Here is a 20,845-nt window from a genome sequence, read left to right on the forward strand (position 1 = left end):
AAAAACAAAAAAAAAACAACAACAACAAAAAAAACAAAACGTAGTGAAGGCACTGATCACATAAATTCTTAGATTATTTCTGGTTCCAATTACTGCCCGGCAGGGGGCGATGCATCAAATAGGTGAAGGCCATTCAGAGGTACAATCTTCTAGTTATAAACTAAGTAAGGAAGAGGGAGGTAGTAAAGCATAGGAGATCTAGTAACACTGTACCACTCTGTACAGTGCCAGATGGTAACTAGGCTCACTGTGGTAACCATTTCATAATAAATGTATCAAATCACTACCTTGTACACCTAAGACTACTATAATACTCTAAGTCCATGATTATTCTGTAGTAAAAAAAACAAAAAACAAAAAACTGTAGCCTATTCTGTATTCTAAAACCAAAGAGGTGTCTCAATCTTAAAGTTTCATGCATCTTTTGGGTACATTTCCATGTCTGACATTAAAGCAAATAAAAAATGTGTCACTGACCAAGAACAAGTCTCATATGGCTAAAAATGTTTGGCAAAATGTGACTTATTCTAATTAGAGCCATAAAAACTTAACAGAAACATTACTGCTTTAATGAAAACACTTCCTCTAGAGTTACCAAATGCTTTAATATAACAAGCATAATATCCAAATTATATATCAAATACTATACACGAGTACTTAGGTACTATTACAATTTAGAACACATGCTTTTTAAAACTTTTTACTCAGGTTTCTGATTTATCTATCACCTCCCTGCCCCCATTACAGCCCTGATCTGGAATGATCTCCAGATCCAAATAATCACTCACTGTCTGTCAGCCTCAGTCAAAAGCGCTCTGGCTGACGGAGAGACTACACCACTGCCTCTTCAAAGCACTCAGGAAAAGAGCAAACAACACTCTAAAACGTACTGTGACTCTCACTGGTAGAGGTACACATGCTGAGAGATCACAGGTCTAATTCTGAGGCTCCTACTTTTTTTTTTTGTATTAAGGTCCAATTTTCCACCAAACACTAAATGAAACTTAGCATTTCCTCCTATTTTGATACAGGCAGCAAACTACACTCTTATTAGCAGTTCTGTGTCTTTATCACCAATAGAATTCACATTATTTTAATAAAAGTTGCTGTACGCACCTAATTGGTCATTTACGTTCATCATTACACACTTTAAAATTATGGTAGTTATTAGACCTATTGCTAAATTTGTTAATGCGTTAAGCATATAAACCATAATTATAAATTTAACTGTGTTTCAAACAGAATTGATTTCCTTGTAATACTATGTTTTTGGTTCTGCATATAAAAATGTTAAGAAAGAATTCAAAGGCTTCACTGGAATGTCAAAAATGGTCATAACAAAATGTTTAAAAACCTCTGTGATAGAGAAATTGTCATAACAGATGCTGTGCAATAAAGGAACATCATTAGAAACTACTATTCTTCTTTGAACTCAATAATTGGCCGTGACCATTTCCAAAGTATCTCAACAATGGAAAAGAACTGTACCTTTAAGGATTCCCAATCTACTGAAATAACATGTTTATCTTAAATTCATGTAGATTTTATATTCAATTCCATAATCATCCACAATCCCTTTTATTTTAAAAAAAAAAAAAAGGCCCTCACCATGGTTATTAGGCTAAACTGAGGCTCCGTGCCTACTCTACTGACAGAGGTTCCCAACCACAGTACACAGGAGAACAGGGCATGGTGCTCACTAACCACAGGGACACACCAGCATCCTTCTCATATATTCTGATTCAGGAGACCTGCAGGTGAGTAAATGAACCTGCACTTTAAAAAAAAAAAAAAAAAGGCAAAAAACAAAACAAAAAAAAAACCACTACCACATATTTCTGACAGTGGTCCATAATCAAAACCTAAAGACTGCTCAGTGGTTATTTAATCCACCTTGGGGAGCATAAATACTCTAACCTCAGAAATCCTGAGTCTAACAACTCTCACAGTCTTCTTTAATGCAGAATTTCCATTTTTCTGCCAAGAGTGAAAAGACAAATTCTCTAACCACTAACTTGCAACTGTCCCCTTGACTTTTTTTTTTTTTTTTTTTTTTCTGATTCAAATTCAGTTTGGGGACATTTTATTTTAGAAATGAATTCACAGTTGCCTTAACCACTCAGGATCTTTATTGAAATGTCCCACATTTTTCTCTGCATTCTTCATTGGATAGAATAAAAACTATTCACAGACTTAAGTAAATTATCTTCTTTTCTCAACAGAACTACTTAACCTCTGTTCTCTTGTTTATCTTCTCATCTTCATCAGTTTAAGACTCTCTTTGTCCTAAGCAGCTTTTAGTTAGATTAACTGAAGGTACTTAAAAGAACACACACTTAGGGGTGCCTGAATGGCTCAGTCGGTTAAAGCTTCTGACTTCAGCTCAGGTTATGATCTCACGGTTTGTGGGTTCGAGCCCCACATCGGGCTCTGTGCTAACAACCAGCTCAGGGCCTGGAGCCTCTTTCAGATTCTGTGCCTCCCTCTCTCTCTGACCCTCCCCTGCTCTCTTTCGCTCTCTCTCAGAAATAAGTAAAACATTTAAAACAAAGGAACACACACTTAAATACACTGACTTCCTGATTAAGTCAACCTTCCAACCATTCTCTGATGTTTTATTCTGTTTGCCATAAAACTAATGGAAATTAAACCTTTACATTTGTATAGAATTTTACACTTGATCACATCCAGCTGACATTGCAACCAATGTCACTATCTATTGTTCATCCCTAGAAAATGAGTTTTTAAGTTACCATATGCTCTCTCTAGGAACTAGCAATAATTCGCGTACTTCTTGATGCATAATAAAAATGAGAAACATCTTCACCTACCTGTTCATAACCATGGGTGGCATGCCCATATTGTTTTGTGCCATTACTTTATTTATGCCTTTAAGGGCCACCATTTTGGCTTTCATTATAGGATCTGTAATTGCATCAAAATCTAAAGAAGAAATATTTTAAAGTTACTTATTTCATACTACTTGGTTCATGTAACACTAAGAGATAATGTAACTATCGCAAACATCATGTAATTTATAAACTCTTAGTCCTTATTATGATAATCACTATTTTAGCTTTTTGTACCGGGCAAGGGATTATGAAATGGTAATAACCTTATCCTGAATTTAATCTCATCTCAGTAATCCATAATTGGATAGTGCTCAAATACCTCAGTTGTACAAAACTCGGAACAAGAAGCCTGCCACATGTAAAGAAGATGACAGCCATCATCTAAAGGCAGTTCCTTTTTATCCAAACTTCTGCAGCACTAATTAGAATGGCTTCCTTAGTTATGCAGCATATCAGGAATGACAAACTGCAGTTATTTCCAATACTAAGGGTGCCACTAAACTAGTTATCACTTTTAAAAAGAAAACGTATCTGTTTCTTGAGGGTACAGCTTTGCAAAAAAGGATAGACGACTGAAAAGAAGGCCTCTCTGCATACAAATGAAAAAGAAATGGACCCCCCAATATGATACAATTGGTAAGGTATATAGGACAGGCGTCAATTTTATTAGTTAGAAGAAAGCATTCCTTTGACGTGTGTGCTTCGACTACAAATTCTTACCATTAGAGGCACTCAGATATTTTTATTGCATTGCTATCTTATGGTTTGGGGTGTTTTTTTCCCCCAAATTAATAAGGTATTGGAAATAAGTTAAAGAGCTTTATATGACAAAACATGGTCAAGCGTTTATCACACACCTAAGACAGTAATAAGTTCATTTCTACCATAGTTCCTTTAAATTCATCTTTCAAGGACTCTGAAAATACATGGTAATAATGGTTAGAGGGAATTAAGAGGACGGTTCTCGTTTCTGTTCAACAAGGTCTTAAGTAAAAGAAGTGAGAGGGTCTGAAAGCCAGAGCTTTGAATCTCTTGACTCCTGGGAGGAATCTAAAAACTCTTAACTGCTTTCATTTTAAAGCTGAAGGAGGAAGAAAAATATGACCGTCATTGCTCTGGTCCACAGGTAATTTTAATGCCAAAATCCTGGGAGTGCACTGCATGCCACCCTACTGCCACGGTCATGACCACAAGACCCGAGGGCATGCCTACCGATGTTTGGGAAGAAGGGCTCTGACCGCTGACGAATCATGGCTTGCATCTGTCTCTGCTGCTGCTGCTCCTGCCTCTCTTGATCCAGAAGATCCTGGAGCAGGAGAGGTTGCTCCTCCAGCAAGAGGGGCCTCTCTCTGTTCTGCTGGGCTAACGTTGGAGGGACCATCAGCTGCTGGGGCCCAGACAGGCCACTGGGCCCAGGCTGGCTTGTGAGAGGACCCGCTGGATTTGCAGGCTTTCCAGCCCCCAAACCATGACTAACTGTCGACTGGCCCTGAAGGAATCCTGGGTTTACGTGCACACCCTGGGGGAAAGCACGGTGTGCCCTAGAGGGCACGGGCACGGGAGAACTCAGGGCACTCTCCAAAACGTGCCCAGGCGGCGTCATTAAAGGAGGCGGCAAACCTGATGCGTGACTGGATGGCGAGGCTGGCAGCGTGGGCGGTGGAGACCCCAGAGGCCTCATGTCTGAATTATCAGATTTCTCATTAGCAAGTAAACTCGAGAGAACCGGAGTGGATGCCGTTAGGCCGCACGGGCTGATCACATCGGCGGCAGGCAGCTGAGAGGCGCCTCGAACACCAGCTGCAGCGGGGCCAGCAGCCTCGCGGGTTCTCTTCTCCAGCAGATCTGGGTCACAGGACTGCAGAGCGGCCTTCTCCCCGTCAGTGACCTCTGTGTGAGCCGAAGCCTGTGAGCTGGGGGTGCCAGTACTGTCTTTGCTCTCGTTGCTCTTCTCACTGTCACATCTGGCCTCCCCTTTAGAATCCGGAGACAGCACCTCTGTTTTTATCTCACTGGTACCCGTGGACTTTTTCCATGGAGAGTGTTTATCAGAGGGAACAGCAGTTTTGTCTTCTGGCTCCTTGTTTTTTGGTTCAACAGATACACACTGATTATCTATCTTATCATCGATGGGAACGTTAAGGTCTAGTTCCTCATTGAACATGCTTTTCTTATCTCCTAGGTCAAGTTCTGGATCTGTATATGCAATGATATCAAATTCTCCTGACCTTAAGAGGTCATCCAGGTTGGGGTCATTTGTTTCCAAATTACCTAAAGTATCCAATTCATCTCCCTTGCCGTCCTCTGTGTCTAGATTTAAATTTTCAAGATCCTCATCATCCAAGTCTTTGACTTCAACCCCCTCAAGGTCTTTAACGTCTAGTTCCTTTACAGATGGGTCGTCAGTATCGAGTTTTTCTTCAAGACCATCAGAAGACTGGGTGGTTACCTGTAAGTTATCGGATGTTGTTTCAGCAGGTGTCGATGCTGTTGACAGAGAGGCCTCTGAGAAGTCACCGCCTAAGGGGTGGCTCAGGGACCTCATGACCACAGAAGACGAATGGACGGGATGACTCTGGTCTTGCTGAGACGGTGGCCCTTGTTCCACATTTGGATGCAAAGGTAGCGGAGCTGGCAGACCCTGAACAGGTCGTCTCAAGGGCTCGGTGTGTCTAGGACCCGGGAAGTCCGGCCGGGGAATGAAGTTTCCCTGTCTTGGATGAGAAGGTGGCTCCAGAACACTGGCGGGAGAAGCGGCGAAGGCCACCCGCGGCCTTCCGTCAGGCGCCCTGTGCCTCAGCTCAATAAATGCTTGACCGAGTATGTTATGCTGTTGAACTGGCAGACTCTGTGGTGGAAAATGCTGCGGAAGTCCAACTGGATTATTCATCTGTGAGTTATTTAAAGGCCTCGGCATGTCTACAGATACAGATCTTCTGAGCTGTGGAGGAACTCCAGACCCTTGTATTTGTTGAGGAGGTACAAGGAAGCGCTCCTGACCTGACAGGGTACCGTGACTACCTCCTGGAAATCCAAATCTTAAAAAAAAAAAAGAAGAAAAAGAAGAAGCAGCAAATTGTTATTATTAAGCTTCATGTTGAATTTGCAGTTAGGTTAAAAAGGAAAAACTTGAGATTAAAATCAAATACAAAATTAATGCTGCCAAATATAACTTAGCAAAACAAAACCGTCACCATTAGAAAGCACTTATAAAGTATCTATATGCAAGTAATTCTTGCTAAGCACCCTATAACGTACACCATATTTGAGCTCTAAGGACATATGATCTAAGACAACATAAGCAAACTGCTACCAAGCAGATGAAATCGATGGTTTAGAAGTAAGCCTAACACTAGTAGAGTACAGTAAGAGTCTCTTCCCTTTTTCTATATTTATGGAGGCTGCAAGGAAAAGGCTAATTTGGGGGGATGCTAGAAGAAGGTTTATAGGCCTTCTGTCCTTGAGAAGACAAAGGCGTGGGCATCATGACTGGACAGACTCATCTATTTGCTTGAAACAACTACAGGAGGCATTAAGATAAAGGACTATATGCATGATGTGTAAAAATTTAGTAGATGACAAATTGTAGGACTGTTTTTTTTTTTAATGTTTATTTTTGAAGGAGAGAGAGACAGCGTGCAAGTGGGGAAGGAGGAGAGACAGAGGGAGACACAGAATCGGAAGCAGGCTCCCATGCGGGGCTCAAACTCACAAACCATGAGATCATGACCTGAGCTGAAGTTGGACACTCACCGGACTGAGCCGCCCAGGCGCTGCTAGGACCATTTTTATTATTTATACTGTGCCTCACTCTAGAAAGCACTAAAGGCAATTTAGAAGTAACTATAAAGCAGAGCAATAGGTATAAGTTATAACTGAGGAAGAAATAAAGGAACGTAAGGATTAAGACTGTAGCATGGAGGTAGGTATCAGACTAAAAACCACACATGACAAAACTAAAAACACATCCTAAGGAACTCTCTCTGATAACGTGTTTGGCTCCAAACTTTCTATCAGCCACTTCAAATAAACAAACAAACAAACAAACCCACTAATTTTACAACCCTCTCTGGAGAAAAGTTCCTAAAGGAAAACATCCCATCAATTGGAAATCGCCACAATTATTTACAATGTCAGTCAAAATGGAAAACTTGGGGACAGGACAACACTCATCACATCCCAGGAGGCTTTCGCAGAATGTGGTAGTGACATTTTAGAGGTCTGACTGCTGTGATAAACTACATTGCTGTGGCCGTAATGGAACCCTGATTCAGCCAATACTTAGAGGGACTGTTTCTAGAGTCTGTAGAGTTCTCAGAGGTTCAGAAAAGAAAAATCCATGACCTCACATTAGTGGAAGACAACACTATCCTTAAAGGAATCGCAGAGTTAAAGGGAGTAACGACGCCTTAAGAGGAACTTCACGTGTCTGTTTCCACCTAACAAGTCAGATCTGGCATGAAATTAAAAGCATTACCTAAATCCGTGAGGTCTCATCCCCATACCAGTAACATCAGGAGGGTAGGGTCCGCGTGCATCTTTTGGGAAAACTGCGTATCTAGGCCCCAGAGGAGGGACGACAGGAGACCGGACGCTCCCGGGATAGGGGGGCGGAGGCCTCGCAAACGCCTGGCTGACGCCGTCGGGCTGCCAGTGCTGCAAGGGCGCTGGGAGAGGGGCCGCCGCCGCGTCCTGGGAGCCCTTCTCCTGCCGACCCGCCAGCTTCTTCTGCTGCTGCTGCTGGAGGATGATCTCACGTAACTTCTGCCGCTGGACGGAAAGAAATGAAAATCCCTGGGATTTCTGATGGCTTAAGTCTGAAAGAATGGCTTAAGTCTTAATACTTCCTAAAAGGGTCTATGAAAATGCTTAAAATCTCTCCATGTTTCACAGTATTTGATAAAACACTGGTTATACTTAACTATCCAACAGGTTATAAAAACAAAGTCATAATTTGGGTACCATTCCTTGCCAGACAAGTATTACAAAATTGAAAGCTTTCATATTTAAGAGTAGTGAAGGTCAAAAATTCAATTTTTCAAAAAAATTTTTAATGTTTTATTTATTTCTGAGAGAGAGAGAGACAGAGACAGTGTGAGCAGGGGAGGGTTAGAGAGAGAGGGAGGTACAGAATCTGAAGCAGGCTCCAGGCTCTGAGCTGGCTGTCAGCAGAGCCCAATGCAGGGCTCAAACCCACGAACCGTAAGATCATGACCTGAGCTGAAGTCGGACGCTTGACTGAGCCACCCAGGCATGTCAAAAATTCAGATTTTTGAACAAATCTATGATGATCAAAAATCAGATGCAGAATAAATCAAATTCAATTGTATTGTAATTTTACCAATTTCATTTTTCTTCTTTGCAGTATGACAAATACCACAGCATAAGAAGATAAACTTTAACATCTCTGTAGAAATTACTCTTGTGTTCTTTCCGAAATAATACATTTAAAACATCTGTTAAGATATGGGTTTTTACCTGTCTTAACTTCTCCGTATCTGCCTGCGACATATTTACGGTATTCTGTGTATCAGTGACCCCTGAAGTTGGTACAGGTCCAGGAAGGTGGGAGACGCTGGGAAACTGTTGGCTCTGAGAACTCATTGGAGAATTTGAGGGCGCACTGAAGCTCCCCTCTGATCCAGGCCTTGACTGATCAACACTATCATGAGCAACTTGACTTGTTCCAAAAGAGTCCGGCTGAGATCTTGGAGTCATTGGAGGCTGATCGTAGGCATCCCGAGTAGCAGACGGGGAAACTCGGCTAAAAGTTTCTGAGAGACTAGGTCCAGGTGGCCTAGGAGTTTGGGAACATGGATCAGGTGGCCTTATCAATGGACCAGATAAAGCTGCTCCTCGATTTTGTGCTGCTTGCAGGAAAGGATCCTGATTTGGCATGAGGACTGGTCTTGTCATTGAGGACCTAGTAAAACCCTCTGAAACCCTCGGCCTTGGCGCTGCTGGTGGCTGAGAGTAAGGTCTTGGTGTTCCAGGAGGGTGAGCGTATGGGTCCGAATGCCTCTGATTAGGGGCAGGTGGAACGAACAAGTCTGCTTGTGTAGACGGCCTTGGGGTTGGCGGCTGTTGACTGTAAGGGTCAATCGTGGCGGGCCGGGGAGTTCCAGGAGGTTGGGAGTAGGGGTCTGGATTGGAGCGAGATGTTCCTGAGGGCTGGGGGTAAGAATCTACAACAGGTCGTGGGGTTCCGGGGGGCTGGGAATATGGGTCCTGAGATGTTGGCCTTGATACGGTTCCAGGCTGGGGGAAAGCCCTTGAAGGATGGGCAAAAGAGTCATTCATTGCTGGATGTGGGGTTAGGGGAGGCTGGCTGTACGGATCACCTGACGGGCTGTGAGAAAAGTTATCTACAGGTCTCGGTGTCAAAGCAGGCCTTTCATAAGGGTCCACAGACAATCGCCTGGGTGCCTGTGACACAGACCCATAAGGATCCTGGGAAGACGGAGGGGGCTGCATCGGAGTCTTAAAAGGTCCAGGACCACTGTCAAGAGGTGCGGGTGTCAACAAGGGTCGCGCATATGGGTCAGGTATCCGCTGTCTTTGAAACACATCTGCCCTGGGAGATGGTTTACTAAAGTGATCATTGGTGCCAGCTGCTAGAAGGCCTTTTGCAGTCTGTTCAGAAACTAGAGGGGAGCGGGGGAGGCCCAAGGGTTTAGGGAACGGATCGGTGATCATGGGTCTAGGTGTGTCTGGTGGCTTTGCATAGGGGTCGATACTTGCGGTGGAGGAGCATAAGTCTCTGACGGGGGACGGCCTGCCTGCCGTGGCCTCAGCCATCTGAGCGGGCCTCGGGGCTGAAGGCAGAGGAGCACAGTTTTCCACCAGGGCGGCAGAGTTTCTTCTGGGAAAGCCGTGGCCCCCAGGAGGTGGTCTTGGAGTACCAACCATTTTCGCGTAAGGATCCACTGGAGATGGTGGTCGGGAGTGAGAGGGCCCAGGCGAGAAGACCTGTGGCGAAGGTGGCTGACAGGTCTGAGGCTGAGACAGATTCTCCTGGGCGGGAACTCGGGCTGGGGCTGCAGCAGGGGGAGGGGCTTGCGGTTTCACAAACACGTCATCTGAGGACGCAGACGTCGGGGTGCTGGGGAGCTGCTTTGTAAACAGGTCTTTATGGAATGACTGTGCAGGAGACACGTTTCCGTTGCCGGGCTGGGGCGTCAGGGGGCTCTGGATGCCACTACTCGGCGTGTCTGAGCCAGACGGGGCCACGAGGGGCTGAGTGCCGAATTGCTGTTGCTGCTGCTGCTGCTGCTGCTGCTGCTGCTGTTCGTTCTTGACCTGCTCCAGCTTCTGCGTAGCTTCAATTTTAGCCTGCTGCTTACTCTTCTGACGCATTTGCTGCCAAACAGGAAAGAAAAGGCATGGTTAAGGAAGAATGTAACTACCACGGGAGGAAAAAGGCAACAGAAAATTAGTTTGATGTCATCAGTTACCAGACTAGGCCCCATTAGATTATAAATTCCTAGGAGGAGAGATTATCATCCATCATACAGTACCTGCAATTATGCCTAGGGCAATATGTAGTTTATAACATTCTAATGAACTTCCCAAATCACCTTAAATATAGTTTACCGAGAAAGGTAAGTATTTTCTTAATGTTTATTTTTGAGAGAGAGAGAGAGAGAGAGAGAGAGAGAGAGAGAGAGAGAGAGAGAGAGAGAGAGAGAAAGGAGAGAAGGAGAGAGAATCCCAAGCAGGCTCCAAGCCATCAGTGCAGAGCCAACACAGGGCTTGAGCCCACAAACCAGGAGATCATGACCTGAGCCAAAAATCAAGAGTCGAACGCTTAACCAACTGAGCCACCCAGATGCCCCAAAGGCAAATCAACTTTTAATCACATTTTTATAAGAACTATCTTCTGAAATAATGACATAAATTACTCTCCTCTGAAAAGACAAAAATGCGATCTAAAAGCACATTATTTAAAACAAACAAACAAACCACATACCTGTCGAAATTTCCATTCCTGTTCATGTTCTGATTCTCTCTGCTTTAATGGATCTTTAAAAAGGTCCGAATCAATTCGAGAGCCCGGATCGATGCTGTCTTGCTGTTGCTGCCTCTTCAGGGGATCATTTGACATCTGGACTTTATTAATGCGTAAGGCAGCTCTGTTATCTCTGGCTTTTTGCTTTGAGAAAAGGAGAAGAAAGTTATCTCCCAGCAGATATGTTAAGATGTTTCAAGACATAAAACTATGATGAACTTTCTAAGAAAAAGTTGGGTTAAAGAGCTGAAAAGAACTGAAACAGAATCCTTCAGAGCTTCCAAACTCCTGTGTCCAGAGAGCATCTGGACACTACCCCAGCCTCTCCCATTTGTAACGCATGTCGCCTCCACAGAGGACAGGTTGCCATCTCTCTAGCTGAGCCAGGATGGAGAACCCAGATGTAATCTAGTATTTTCAGCCCTTACCTTCACCAACCCTTCAAAAATGGAAAAATTAACATCTCTCTTCATTCAGAGAAAAGGAAAGTATCAGATCAATCCTCCAAATCTAAACTCTGGAATTTGGAGTTTAGCACTGAGGAACACAACTGGGGGACACCAGAACTACACTGTCACCACCTTACTACAGTCAAGCAAAACCACGAAGCATTATCAACACATTAAAAAAAAAATGTTTTTGCTTTACCCAAGCATTATCACTGACAGTATGTACACTCAGGGTCAAGGTGAAAGGTAACTGGATATATTTTTTAAAATAGTTATGTCCAATTAATACGCTTTAAAACGGAAGCAAAGATTTGGATTCAGTCGACAATCTTAATTTGGCTCTTTCGGGAGAAAACAATTCACCATCTGAACTGTGACTCTTACAAAATATCCTAACAATCCGTTGCAAAATTCATGTTTCAAAAGCTCCCTAAAGGTGTCTAGATAGGTCTGTTTCAAGACACACAGTCTTTACTGACCCTAACACAAAAAGAGATTATTGTGAAAGAGACTAAGGCACACTAATGCAGCCTCAAGCAGTAGTACTCTTTCGAAGAGATAAAATATTTTTCAAGTGAAATGAATTAAACATGCTCCTAAAATAACGGATTTTAATTTCAACATCCTGGTTCTACCAACTAGCTTATAAAAACTCCACATCCTATCTTAGGACATACTAGGAAATCAGTATAAAAACAAAACTGTGTATTAGTGCAAATATTAACGTGTGTTTTCTGCAATAGGAGATCTTTGTTAACCTAAGGCAACAAAAGTAAGGTCTGGGTATGGTGCTTGACAACATGCACACGGGAGGTGCGGTACATACCACGTAAGGCGCTCTCTCCTGCGAGCTTGCTTTTCTCCACAGCTTGGCAATCTGCTTCACTCTAGTGGTCCAGTCTGCAACAGAAAAGCATGGTGCACACATTTACGGAGCTGTGGTCAGGATGCAACGCATGTGGTGCTGACAGTTCAACTTATGCTGGCTGTGTTTTCATGAATAATTCTTTGTACAGCATAAAGGTCCGGGCACATAGCAGGCCAAATGAGGACTTGCCGAATGCAGTGTTGCCTTAATTGAGAATCTCACTTGTAGAGTAGGGGGGGTGTTTAATGGAAGGGGCTAAGCAGCCAAGATAACGTTAAGCCAAACACAATGAATTCCCTCAAGCATGTAAGATGCTTCAAGAACCAAAGCTAAAAGTTTTGTAAGCCGTCTGTCCTCCAGAAAAGTCTGTCAATCGGACCAAAAGGAAGTCATCATAATTATAAATAAGATGGTCACCAGCGTTTGTGAACAAAGACATGGAAATCCAATCATTTCAAGCCATTACTATGAAATTTACAGTGTCAGAACAGTAAACACAATGAGGGATGGGTGAAATCAACTGTGATAAATGAAGAAATGGTATTTTTAAAAAGCTTAAAAAAATGGGATTTCCAATGAAAATGGAAATCAGGTGACATACCAACAGCCTTATTAATATGTTATTTCAGGAGGTTCTAGAATCACATAGTAAAATTATTAAAGGATTAAAGAAAATTACTTCTAAAAATCTTAGCTCTGATCTAAGGATAATTTACACTGACACAAAGTGACTTAACAGAACCAGATATGCTCATCTATAAACAGCAAAGAAAAGTGTGATCAAATAGTACTTGAAGAGTAGTATATTCCTTTAACAGACAGCCCTGCACTAAATAACTGATTATTGCTGTTGTTGTCATTGTTGGATTAGATAGCATTTGTTTCTATACATAACGAATAAAGCACCACAGAGACAGGTGTCACCTGCATGAAAACCCACCTCTGGGCAGCCCACGCAGGATTTAAGAGTGCTACATGCTGACAGCAGGGGAAACTACTGGAAGGCAGAGTGTGTACTCCCTTCTCCGCCCTCACCTGTCTCCTAACATGAACTCAAGATAATACAGCAACATTTGCTTACAAATATTCTGTAAATGACATTCCACTTATCCAAATAGTTCACCCTCTGGTTAATCAGAATTTTCAAAAAATGGTACCATTGTACCATCTGATTTTTTCAAAAAGACTGGACAGGAAGGGAGAAGGGGAAGCCCAACAATACTTTTGATTAAGTGAGAGGTTTCTGTTCCGGGAATGTTTCTGTAGAATTACACACGGAACACAACACCGAGCTCCATTTTTACGAAGGCTACTAAAACCGGGACAAGTGGTTACTTCGTTGACGGAGATGAACTTCTGGGAAATACGCAAATGTAAGACAGTGTCTAGGACTAAGAAACTGCCAAGCGGCTTCTAGAGATCTATGGGATCTTCTACACTAGATGAAAATTGGTGTTGAAACACAGACTGTCTACTACAGTAACAAAGGCAAAGAAGAAGCAGGCGTTACACAGTCACGCGAGTAGGTGACACAGACAAAGCCTACGTTCTGCGTTACCAGGGAATTCCTCCTTCAGGTTGGGGAAATTGATGTTCGTGTAGAGAACTGGTGCTACTGTTGCCATTTCACCCAGGGCCTCCTCCTTCTCCCACTTGAGTGTGCTTCTCTGGGCATTGGACATTGTGTCGTTCTCTCCTTCCACCGTGGGAGCGGATGACGGCCATGAGCTGTTAGGGTCACTTGCCATCGGATTAAATGCTGGATTTTTATCCCTGGCAAATAATAAATAACTTTACTTATAAATATAAAATTACCTTCCAAAGACTATGGTCAAGTACAATTTCATTAAAACCTGTTCCAAAATAGCTAAAATGTTGGATAGTCTTCAGCAAGGATCCCATATATGTAACATATACTTATACAGTGCACAATGACTTAAAACAGGCTAATATTTATATAACAAAAATTAGTGTGATTTAAGTTTCCATGGAAAAGGAAGGCTTTGAATACCTGGTATCTGTGTAAGGAGACGGTGCTACAGCCGAGAAAGTTCCCAGTCCACTTCCAGGAGGCAAAGAATTATGTGGGAGGTGAGGACTGGGTCCGATAAGGCCGTTCATGAGTGGCATCCGTGAAAATACATCTTTAAAGAAGAAAACAACATTTCCATTTGCATAGTACTCATAAATAATTTTTAAAAGCAGTTTATTTATAAATAACGTTTCTAAAGAAAAATTTTCTAGCACTATTTAAGAGCAGGATTTTTATTTCAATATTAAACTAAAATACTGCATAAAGACGGACTTTTGGTTATATTTTGCAATATGGTCCCTGCAGTTCTGTTTACTTAATCATGGTATACTGAAAATGGCATGTGGTTTGGAGTCTGATAGCTTAACTTTGCTACCTGTTAAAAGCTTAATTTTGCTACCTGTCAGAAGGGACTCAATTACTATTTCTGTAACGTGAAGGTATTCTGTATCGTCACGGACACAACGTACATGGAGTTCTCGGCGCAGTGCCTGGTATGCAGTGAACTATTCAGTACATATCAGCTCCACAAAAAGAAGGACTCTCCCAGCAAATGCTACTACGTTTTATCAAATAGCTTTTCTCTTCTTTCAAAATTTACAAACAAATGGTTCCTTACATTTTACATTACTCTTGTTCCTGTTGCTAAAAAAAACCATCTATGATTCTTAAACTGGTGCTTGTTCTAAAATTACTTGCAACAAGCAGTATTTCGTCTACCATTACCAAATAGATACTTATTGTTAAAAACATGTACATTCTGTTTTGGGCCTGATTTTCATTACTGGCTTGCAGTTTCAGCCCCCAATTCAGCCCCCAAACACATTTTAAACTCTCATCCCACCTTATTCACAAGCTTCAAATACCTGTCTTCTTTCCAAACAGCGAGCAAACCTTAATAAGACCCTGCGTCTCCTCAAGCATGGAACTCTGACCTTGATTATACCCTTCTACTGTTCTGAACGGTTCAGGAATTACCCAACTGTCCCTTCCCGAGCAGTTTTCTGTGCCTTCAAAAACCTCCTCCCAATTCAGAGACAGTCTGAAATGATAAATGCACGGCTGCTGCTCCAACAGCCAGAACACCAGTAGGAGCTCCACGTCCACATCAACAATCACACAAATGCAAACGCAGGGAGAGAGTTGGCTGATAGTCGGCCCAACTGGGGTACCGGCAGAGAACCCCCAACAATCACTTTGCCGTACCATTAGAAAACAGAATACCCAAGAAGTGTCTGGCCCCTGTGTTTGACACTGCACGATGTCCCACTGCCTACAGCAGACACTCTGGCTGGAACACTGAAGTGTGCAGAGCTCCCGTCCTCTGTGAGGACACTGAGGCTGACCACCAGCAGGTTTTCAGGATTTCATCTCCAGGACTTCCTAAGAGCTATCCCACATCCAAGTTAGGGCTTATTCTACCAGATGGCAGAGCTGGGCCCACTGGATCAGAACTCCCCAGTGACAAGTGTCCCAATTTATCTATGTTCACGCCCAGGATAAGATTAACAAACAACATTTCTGCTTTTATTGAAAGTAGAATGTCACCTCTATTTTCAACTTCAGTGAAAAGTAGGTTCCATTAAGGGATATGAGATTTCACTGAAAAATGTGAAACGTCTTTCATGTAATTAGCATAAACAAAAGCTTCTTCACTGGTAAGGAGAATGCAATCCATGCCCATCATCACGATCTTAACCACAACATGGCTGTCTGGAAACCTGTCATAATAAGAGCTTATTAAGCACTTTTGTTACATGCCAAGCCACGTTCAGAAAGCGTTACGTGTATTAACTCTTTGATCCTCCTAACAACCCTAGGAAATGGGTTATTACAGGCAACTCCATTGAAGCGAACACCTAGAAGTTAAATAACTTGTTCAAGGACACAGAAATCCAAGCACTGCTCCTTTCTTATTATTTTAATTAAGAAGCGGTCTCTCTTTCTCTCAAATTTACCATACCAACCAACCTGGTCATAACAGTTTATAAAAGTAATCTCTTTAGAGGCATGAATCATGGTAATAATTGAAAAGCTACTTCACTTAACCTTCAGCGAAAGCGATTTCACGTTACTCTATCTCAATCTTCTTGAAAAGTCCCCTCTCCATTTTCTTACCTTCTGTATTACTGTCCACACATCACACTCCGGCACCCTTTCTGACCACTCCCATCGAAGCCACCCCACTGAGGATTACCGACAAGCACTCATCCTACCTGATTTATAACTTGTCTCTAACAATCCTCATTTCTAAGATCCTATGCCTCTCACTCAGTCTCCATCACTGTTTTTTTTTTTCACTTTCACCTAATCCTTAAAAAGGAACATATAATTGCACGTGTAATATGAACCAGGGGAGTTAAGCACGTGGCTGACTCATCACGTGTAACTGAAGAGTTCTTCAAGACTCTGCACTCTACAGCAGGACGTTCTCTTAAGAAACCTCATTCTTCCCACACCTTCAACTCGTGCCACTACACATGCGATTCCTAAATTTTCACTGGCAGCCTTGAACAGCTGCGAGTTAGTCCGCCTGTAAATCAGAATAGTATGTATGTCCCATTTCTAACAATGGTCTAAAACTAAACTTGTCATACCTCCACTACTACCCTCTAACACACACACACACACACACACACACACACACACACACACACACACACACAGTCTTCTCTGTTCTGTGCTTCTAGTTTATAGACTAATTACCTGTAGGCAAACCTGGCTCACAGAGTCTAATTCAGTTTGTTTTTCCACTTTTCCTTGTACTTTACATCCATTCAGTACCAGACTCCTACTTATTCTAACATCATTATCACTCATATCACTTTCTTTTCAATTAGCATTGCAATTTCCCTGGAACCCAAATTTTCACTTAGTTTCAACCACAATAAATGCATTAGTACAACCCTTGTGTCCAATTCATTTCCAATACTGACGTTAGAGCTACCTTGCCAAAACATGTAACCCATCAGGTCATTTCACTGGTGTGAGATCTTGAAGGACTGAACAACTTGGAGAAGAAAAGCCCAGCTGGCACGGCCTGTCTCACAGCCATCTATGCATAATCTAGACCCAAAGTGCATTTTCCGCTTTTGCTCCTTAAATGCTACCCACGTACCTCTTCTCCCCTGCTCTGGGAAATGTTCAAGTTGCCATTACTGAATATCTATGTGTCACTCTGTATGTTACCTGACCATGCTTTATCCTTAAGTTAGAATTATTATTCTTTGAAACATGACTGAATTCTTAATGACTCTTGAAACTCTACTTGAGTTATGATCTACCATGATATAACTCAGCTGTATATCTGAAAGTCCGTATACTAGGATTATAAGCTCTGGGGCGGGGGCAGACCCATTCATCTTTGTATTACACATAAGCACTCAAGAAACAAAGGCATCCCCTCAAAACCTATCAAAAATGAGCCAATGCTGCCAAAGCATTTAAATAATGACAGTAAGATCTTTTATTAAAAAATGCCATCTTTAACTGATTTGATTTCTAAAATACTGACTTTGCAACTCAAAAAGCATGGAGATTTTTTTTGTATATATGTTGAGAAGGGAAATATTGAATAGTTGCATTTTCAATCATTAAGAAAGCACATGGGGACGATTAAGACAAGAAGCACTTGTGATGAGTCTGTTTTATCCAAATGTAAATCACATGTTTAGTCTAGCAAAAATCAGGGTAACCTTATGTTTAGAGGCTAAACTAGCAGTAACTACAATATTTTAATTAGGTGCATTATGCATGTATGCACAAAATTGGTAGTAAAAATAACATTTGCACATTTCAACACTTGTAACAGTTTATAAAAGTATCATTAAGTTACTCGATTCAGTGTGTCATCATGAAGCAGTGAAAACAGGACACAGAGAAGTGACCCTGTGCTCAAACTGCCACAGAAACACACCAGCAGGACCCTGAACAACCCCCACAGGAGACTTCCACACCTGCCACACCATCTCCTCCCCTAACTCTAAACATTTAATTCTAGGCTATCCAATTTCAGCTCTGAAGATGGAGAAATTAAAGCCTTAAGTCTTATGAGGCAACTAGTTACAAGTAGGTAGAAGAAAACGATCAAAGTAGGCAGATTTGCACAAAATTAGAAATTTGGGGGCGCCTGGGCAGCTACAACAGTTAAGCGTCTGACTCTTGACTTTGGCTCAGGTCATGATCTCACGGTTCATGAGATCCAGTCCCACCTCGTGCTGACAGCGCAGAGCCTGCTTGGGATTCTCTTTCTCCCCCTCCCCTATTCTCTCCAAATAAACAAACTTAAAAAAATAAATTTGAAGTGGACAGTGGAGAAAGGTCAAGGATTTACTCTGGAAGGATGTGCTGAATACACATTCTGTGGTGGACTCCATAGAGCTGAGGACACATTCGGCCCTAGCCTTCAGAGAACTCACAATCTAAAGGGAAAAGCATAATTACCCAAACAAGTATCTATCTGTGCCACACGCTGCAGTGAAAAACCTGGGGCTGGGTGTGGAGGTGGTAGTCTGTTGACCACTGAGCAAACAGCAGTGCAACTGGGACCAGTGAGCACAGGGCAGCCAGGTGGGGGGTCATTCTCCAAATGTGTGCGTGGGAAGGGCTGCTGAAAGGGGACCCAGCTGGGGAAGGGAAGCAGGCAGGTACTTCTCCCCATTGCCCCTAAGGGGAGACAAAGAATTCTGGTCTCAGACTGGACCACAGATTGTGCCAGAGAACTTCAGGGAGGTAGGAGTGTGACTGAGAGAAATTCAGATTAGTATTTTCCCATCGCCACAGAGGAATGGTTTCTCCTACTGGTTGCTATGCATTGCCCCCAAGGGTCAAGGCTGATGAGCTTTGGCAAGCGCACGCACACTGCAGAACCGTACTCACGGAACTTTTCTAGAGGTGACATACCCTGACTGTGCACGGGCAGCAGCTGTGGCGCAGGTGGCGGGGGCGGCTGTGTGAGCGGGGGCGGCTGAGTGGCAGCAGGACTGAGCACAGCAGTAAACAAGTCTTCGACGTCCTTCCCTCCGAGCTCTGTGAGACAGAATCATAGTGGTGACAAGATTACAAGGCTATCAGAGCCATAGCATCCGGAATGCCATTTTCATAAACTCAAAATACAGAACACAAATACCTGGAATTTTATATAACTTTCCGAGAATTGCTCCTACGATAAAATAAAGAAACAGAAATATTAACAACTACCATTTCAACGTACTGATACAAAACAGCATTCGACACAGAAATGATCAGAATAGAAGTTAAATGATAAAGTAGCATGCAGAAATCTTTGAAAATCATATTTACTCATGTCTTTTAGAAAGCCTAGATGTAGGGCAAATATTTTACCATCTGTGACCATTTTGTCTAGCTCAGGGCTGAGGATTCCATCTAGCTGCTCTTCACTTAATGGTCGTGAACTGGGATTGACACTTGGCTGAGGCAAAGAAGAGGGGTCATCAGCGACAGGACCGAGATCTATTCCGGCTAGAGGGGCAGAGGGAGTAGAGGAAAAGTCAATTCTGAATATTCACATAAAACGCATAACAGCATTTATCTGCATTAATATACAACAATATGATTAAAATAGAGCAATGAAAAAGTTTGTAATGCTAAACTAATCAGGGTTCTTGTATCAATTTGAATAGTCAATCAGTAAAAATCAGGCACAATGTATTTGTAAACTTAGGTGCCATTTACTTATATTTTAATCAAAGTAAATACATGTCCTGAGGATTAAAAGAACACTCCTGATTCTGAACTTCCAAAAAAATAAGCACATCATCACTACAGGAATCTACAAGAAGATTCAATATACAGTATTCAATATGTAAGCAACTGCTTCACTTTGGAAAATGCTGGTTTCAAATGTATAGTTCCAACTATGGTATGTAGTGTAGGACACAGGAGGGACGGGATCATATAATGCTCCAAAATTCTTGATTTGGGTTTAGTAAACATTATCCTTTGGTGAATAATTTCAACTACAGATCATATTTTGGAAATATTCTGTAGTCACAAAACAAGGTATAGATTGCGTTGATAAAATAACATACTTTATTTGAGACAAATCGGTTTTCAGGCCAAGTCACATTTAAAAGTGGTCTATCATCTACTTTATCATGCTCTCTCCATATTACTGCTATTAAAAACTAAAATTTAGTCTGCTCTTTTTGATCTGATATTAGGAACTAACTCTATACCATTTGGGGAATATTATAAATTACAGATTAACAAAAAGAAAACCATTCATGTAAAGAACAAAAAAGAGGAGCTACTGGTAAAGTCACCCCCAGCACAGCACAGCTGCACCATGCGTTAACTGCACGCACAGAGGGCAAAGCAAGTAGGGATTAGTGAGGAACGAGCACTCTAACAACACGCATGCACCTCTACAGGCTGTTTCAGCTGAGATCACTATAAAAAAAGAAGACTACTTCTAGTCAGCCGTCATCCATTCCTCAGTTTCTTACCAAATGGAAAAGGTGAGCTCTCAACCTGGAAAGTGCATAAATCAAGACCTACAAGATCCAAACCAAATAAAATGGATGATCACCACGGGGCCGGGAAGTGAGGGGCAGTGCAAACAAAAGAAGAAACAAGATACAGCAAGACTGTAGGGCAACAAGCCTGAAGGTGGAT

The 20,845-nt window shown here is 42.3% G+C and overlaps 1 protein-coding gene across 9 annotated transcripts in view; it reads right to left on the reverse strand.

Annotated features, from left to right (window-relative positions):
* KMT2C (lysine methyltransferase 2C) overlaps window positions 1-20,845 on the reverse strand; it is a 288,474-nt gene that overhangs the window by 34,038 nt on the left and 233,591 nt on the right. For all 9 annotated transcript variants that reach the window (XM_039230732.1, XM_039230740.1, XM_039230739.1 and 6 more), the window contains 11 exons: window positions 19,553-19,690; window positions 19,338-19,370; window positions 19,112-19,237; window positions 14,189-14,321; window positions 13,736-13,950; window positions 12,136-12,209; window positions 10,822-11,004; window positions 8,331-10,211; window positions 7,330-7,622; window positions 4,065-5,890; window positions 2,832-2,943 (listed from right to left, as the gene is read on the reverse strand). In XM_039230732.1, coding sequence (XP_039086663.1) covers window positions 2,832-2,943; window positions 4,065-5,890; window positions 7,330-7,622; window positions 8,331-10,211; window positions 10,822-11,004; window positions 12,136-12,209; window positions 13,736-13,950; window positions 14,189-14,321; window positions 19,112-19,237; window positions 19,338-19,370; window positions 19,553-19,690 — 5,014 coding nt within the window. The remainder of the gene's footprint in view (window positions 1-2,831; window positions 2,944-4,064; window positions 5,891-7,329; window positions 7,623-8,330; window positions 10,212-10,821; window positions 11,005-12,135; window positions 12,210-13,735; window positions 13,951-14,188; window positions 14,322-19,111; window positions 19,238-19,337; window positions 19,371-19,552; window positions 19,691-20,845) is intronic.

The sequence above is a fragment of the Hyaena hyaena genome, unplaced genomic scaffold (genome assembly GCF_003009895.1).
Source record: "Hyaena hyaena isolate Hyena2069 unplaced genomic scaffold, ASM300989v1 scaffold_50, whole genome shotgun sequence".
NCBI classification, from domain to species: Eukaryota; Metazoa; Chordata; class Mammalia; order Carnivora; family Hyaenidae; genus Hyaena; species Hyaena hyaena.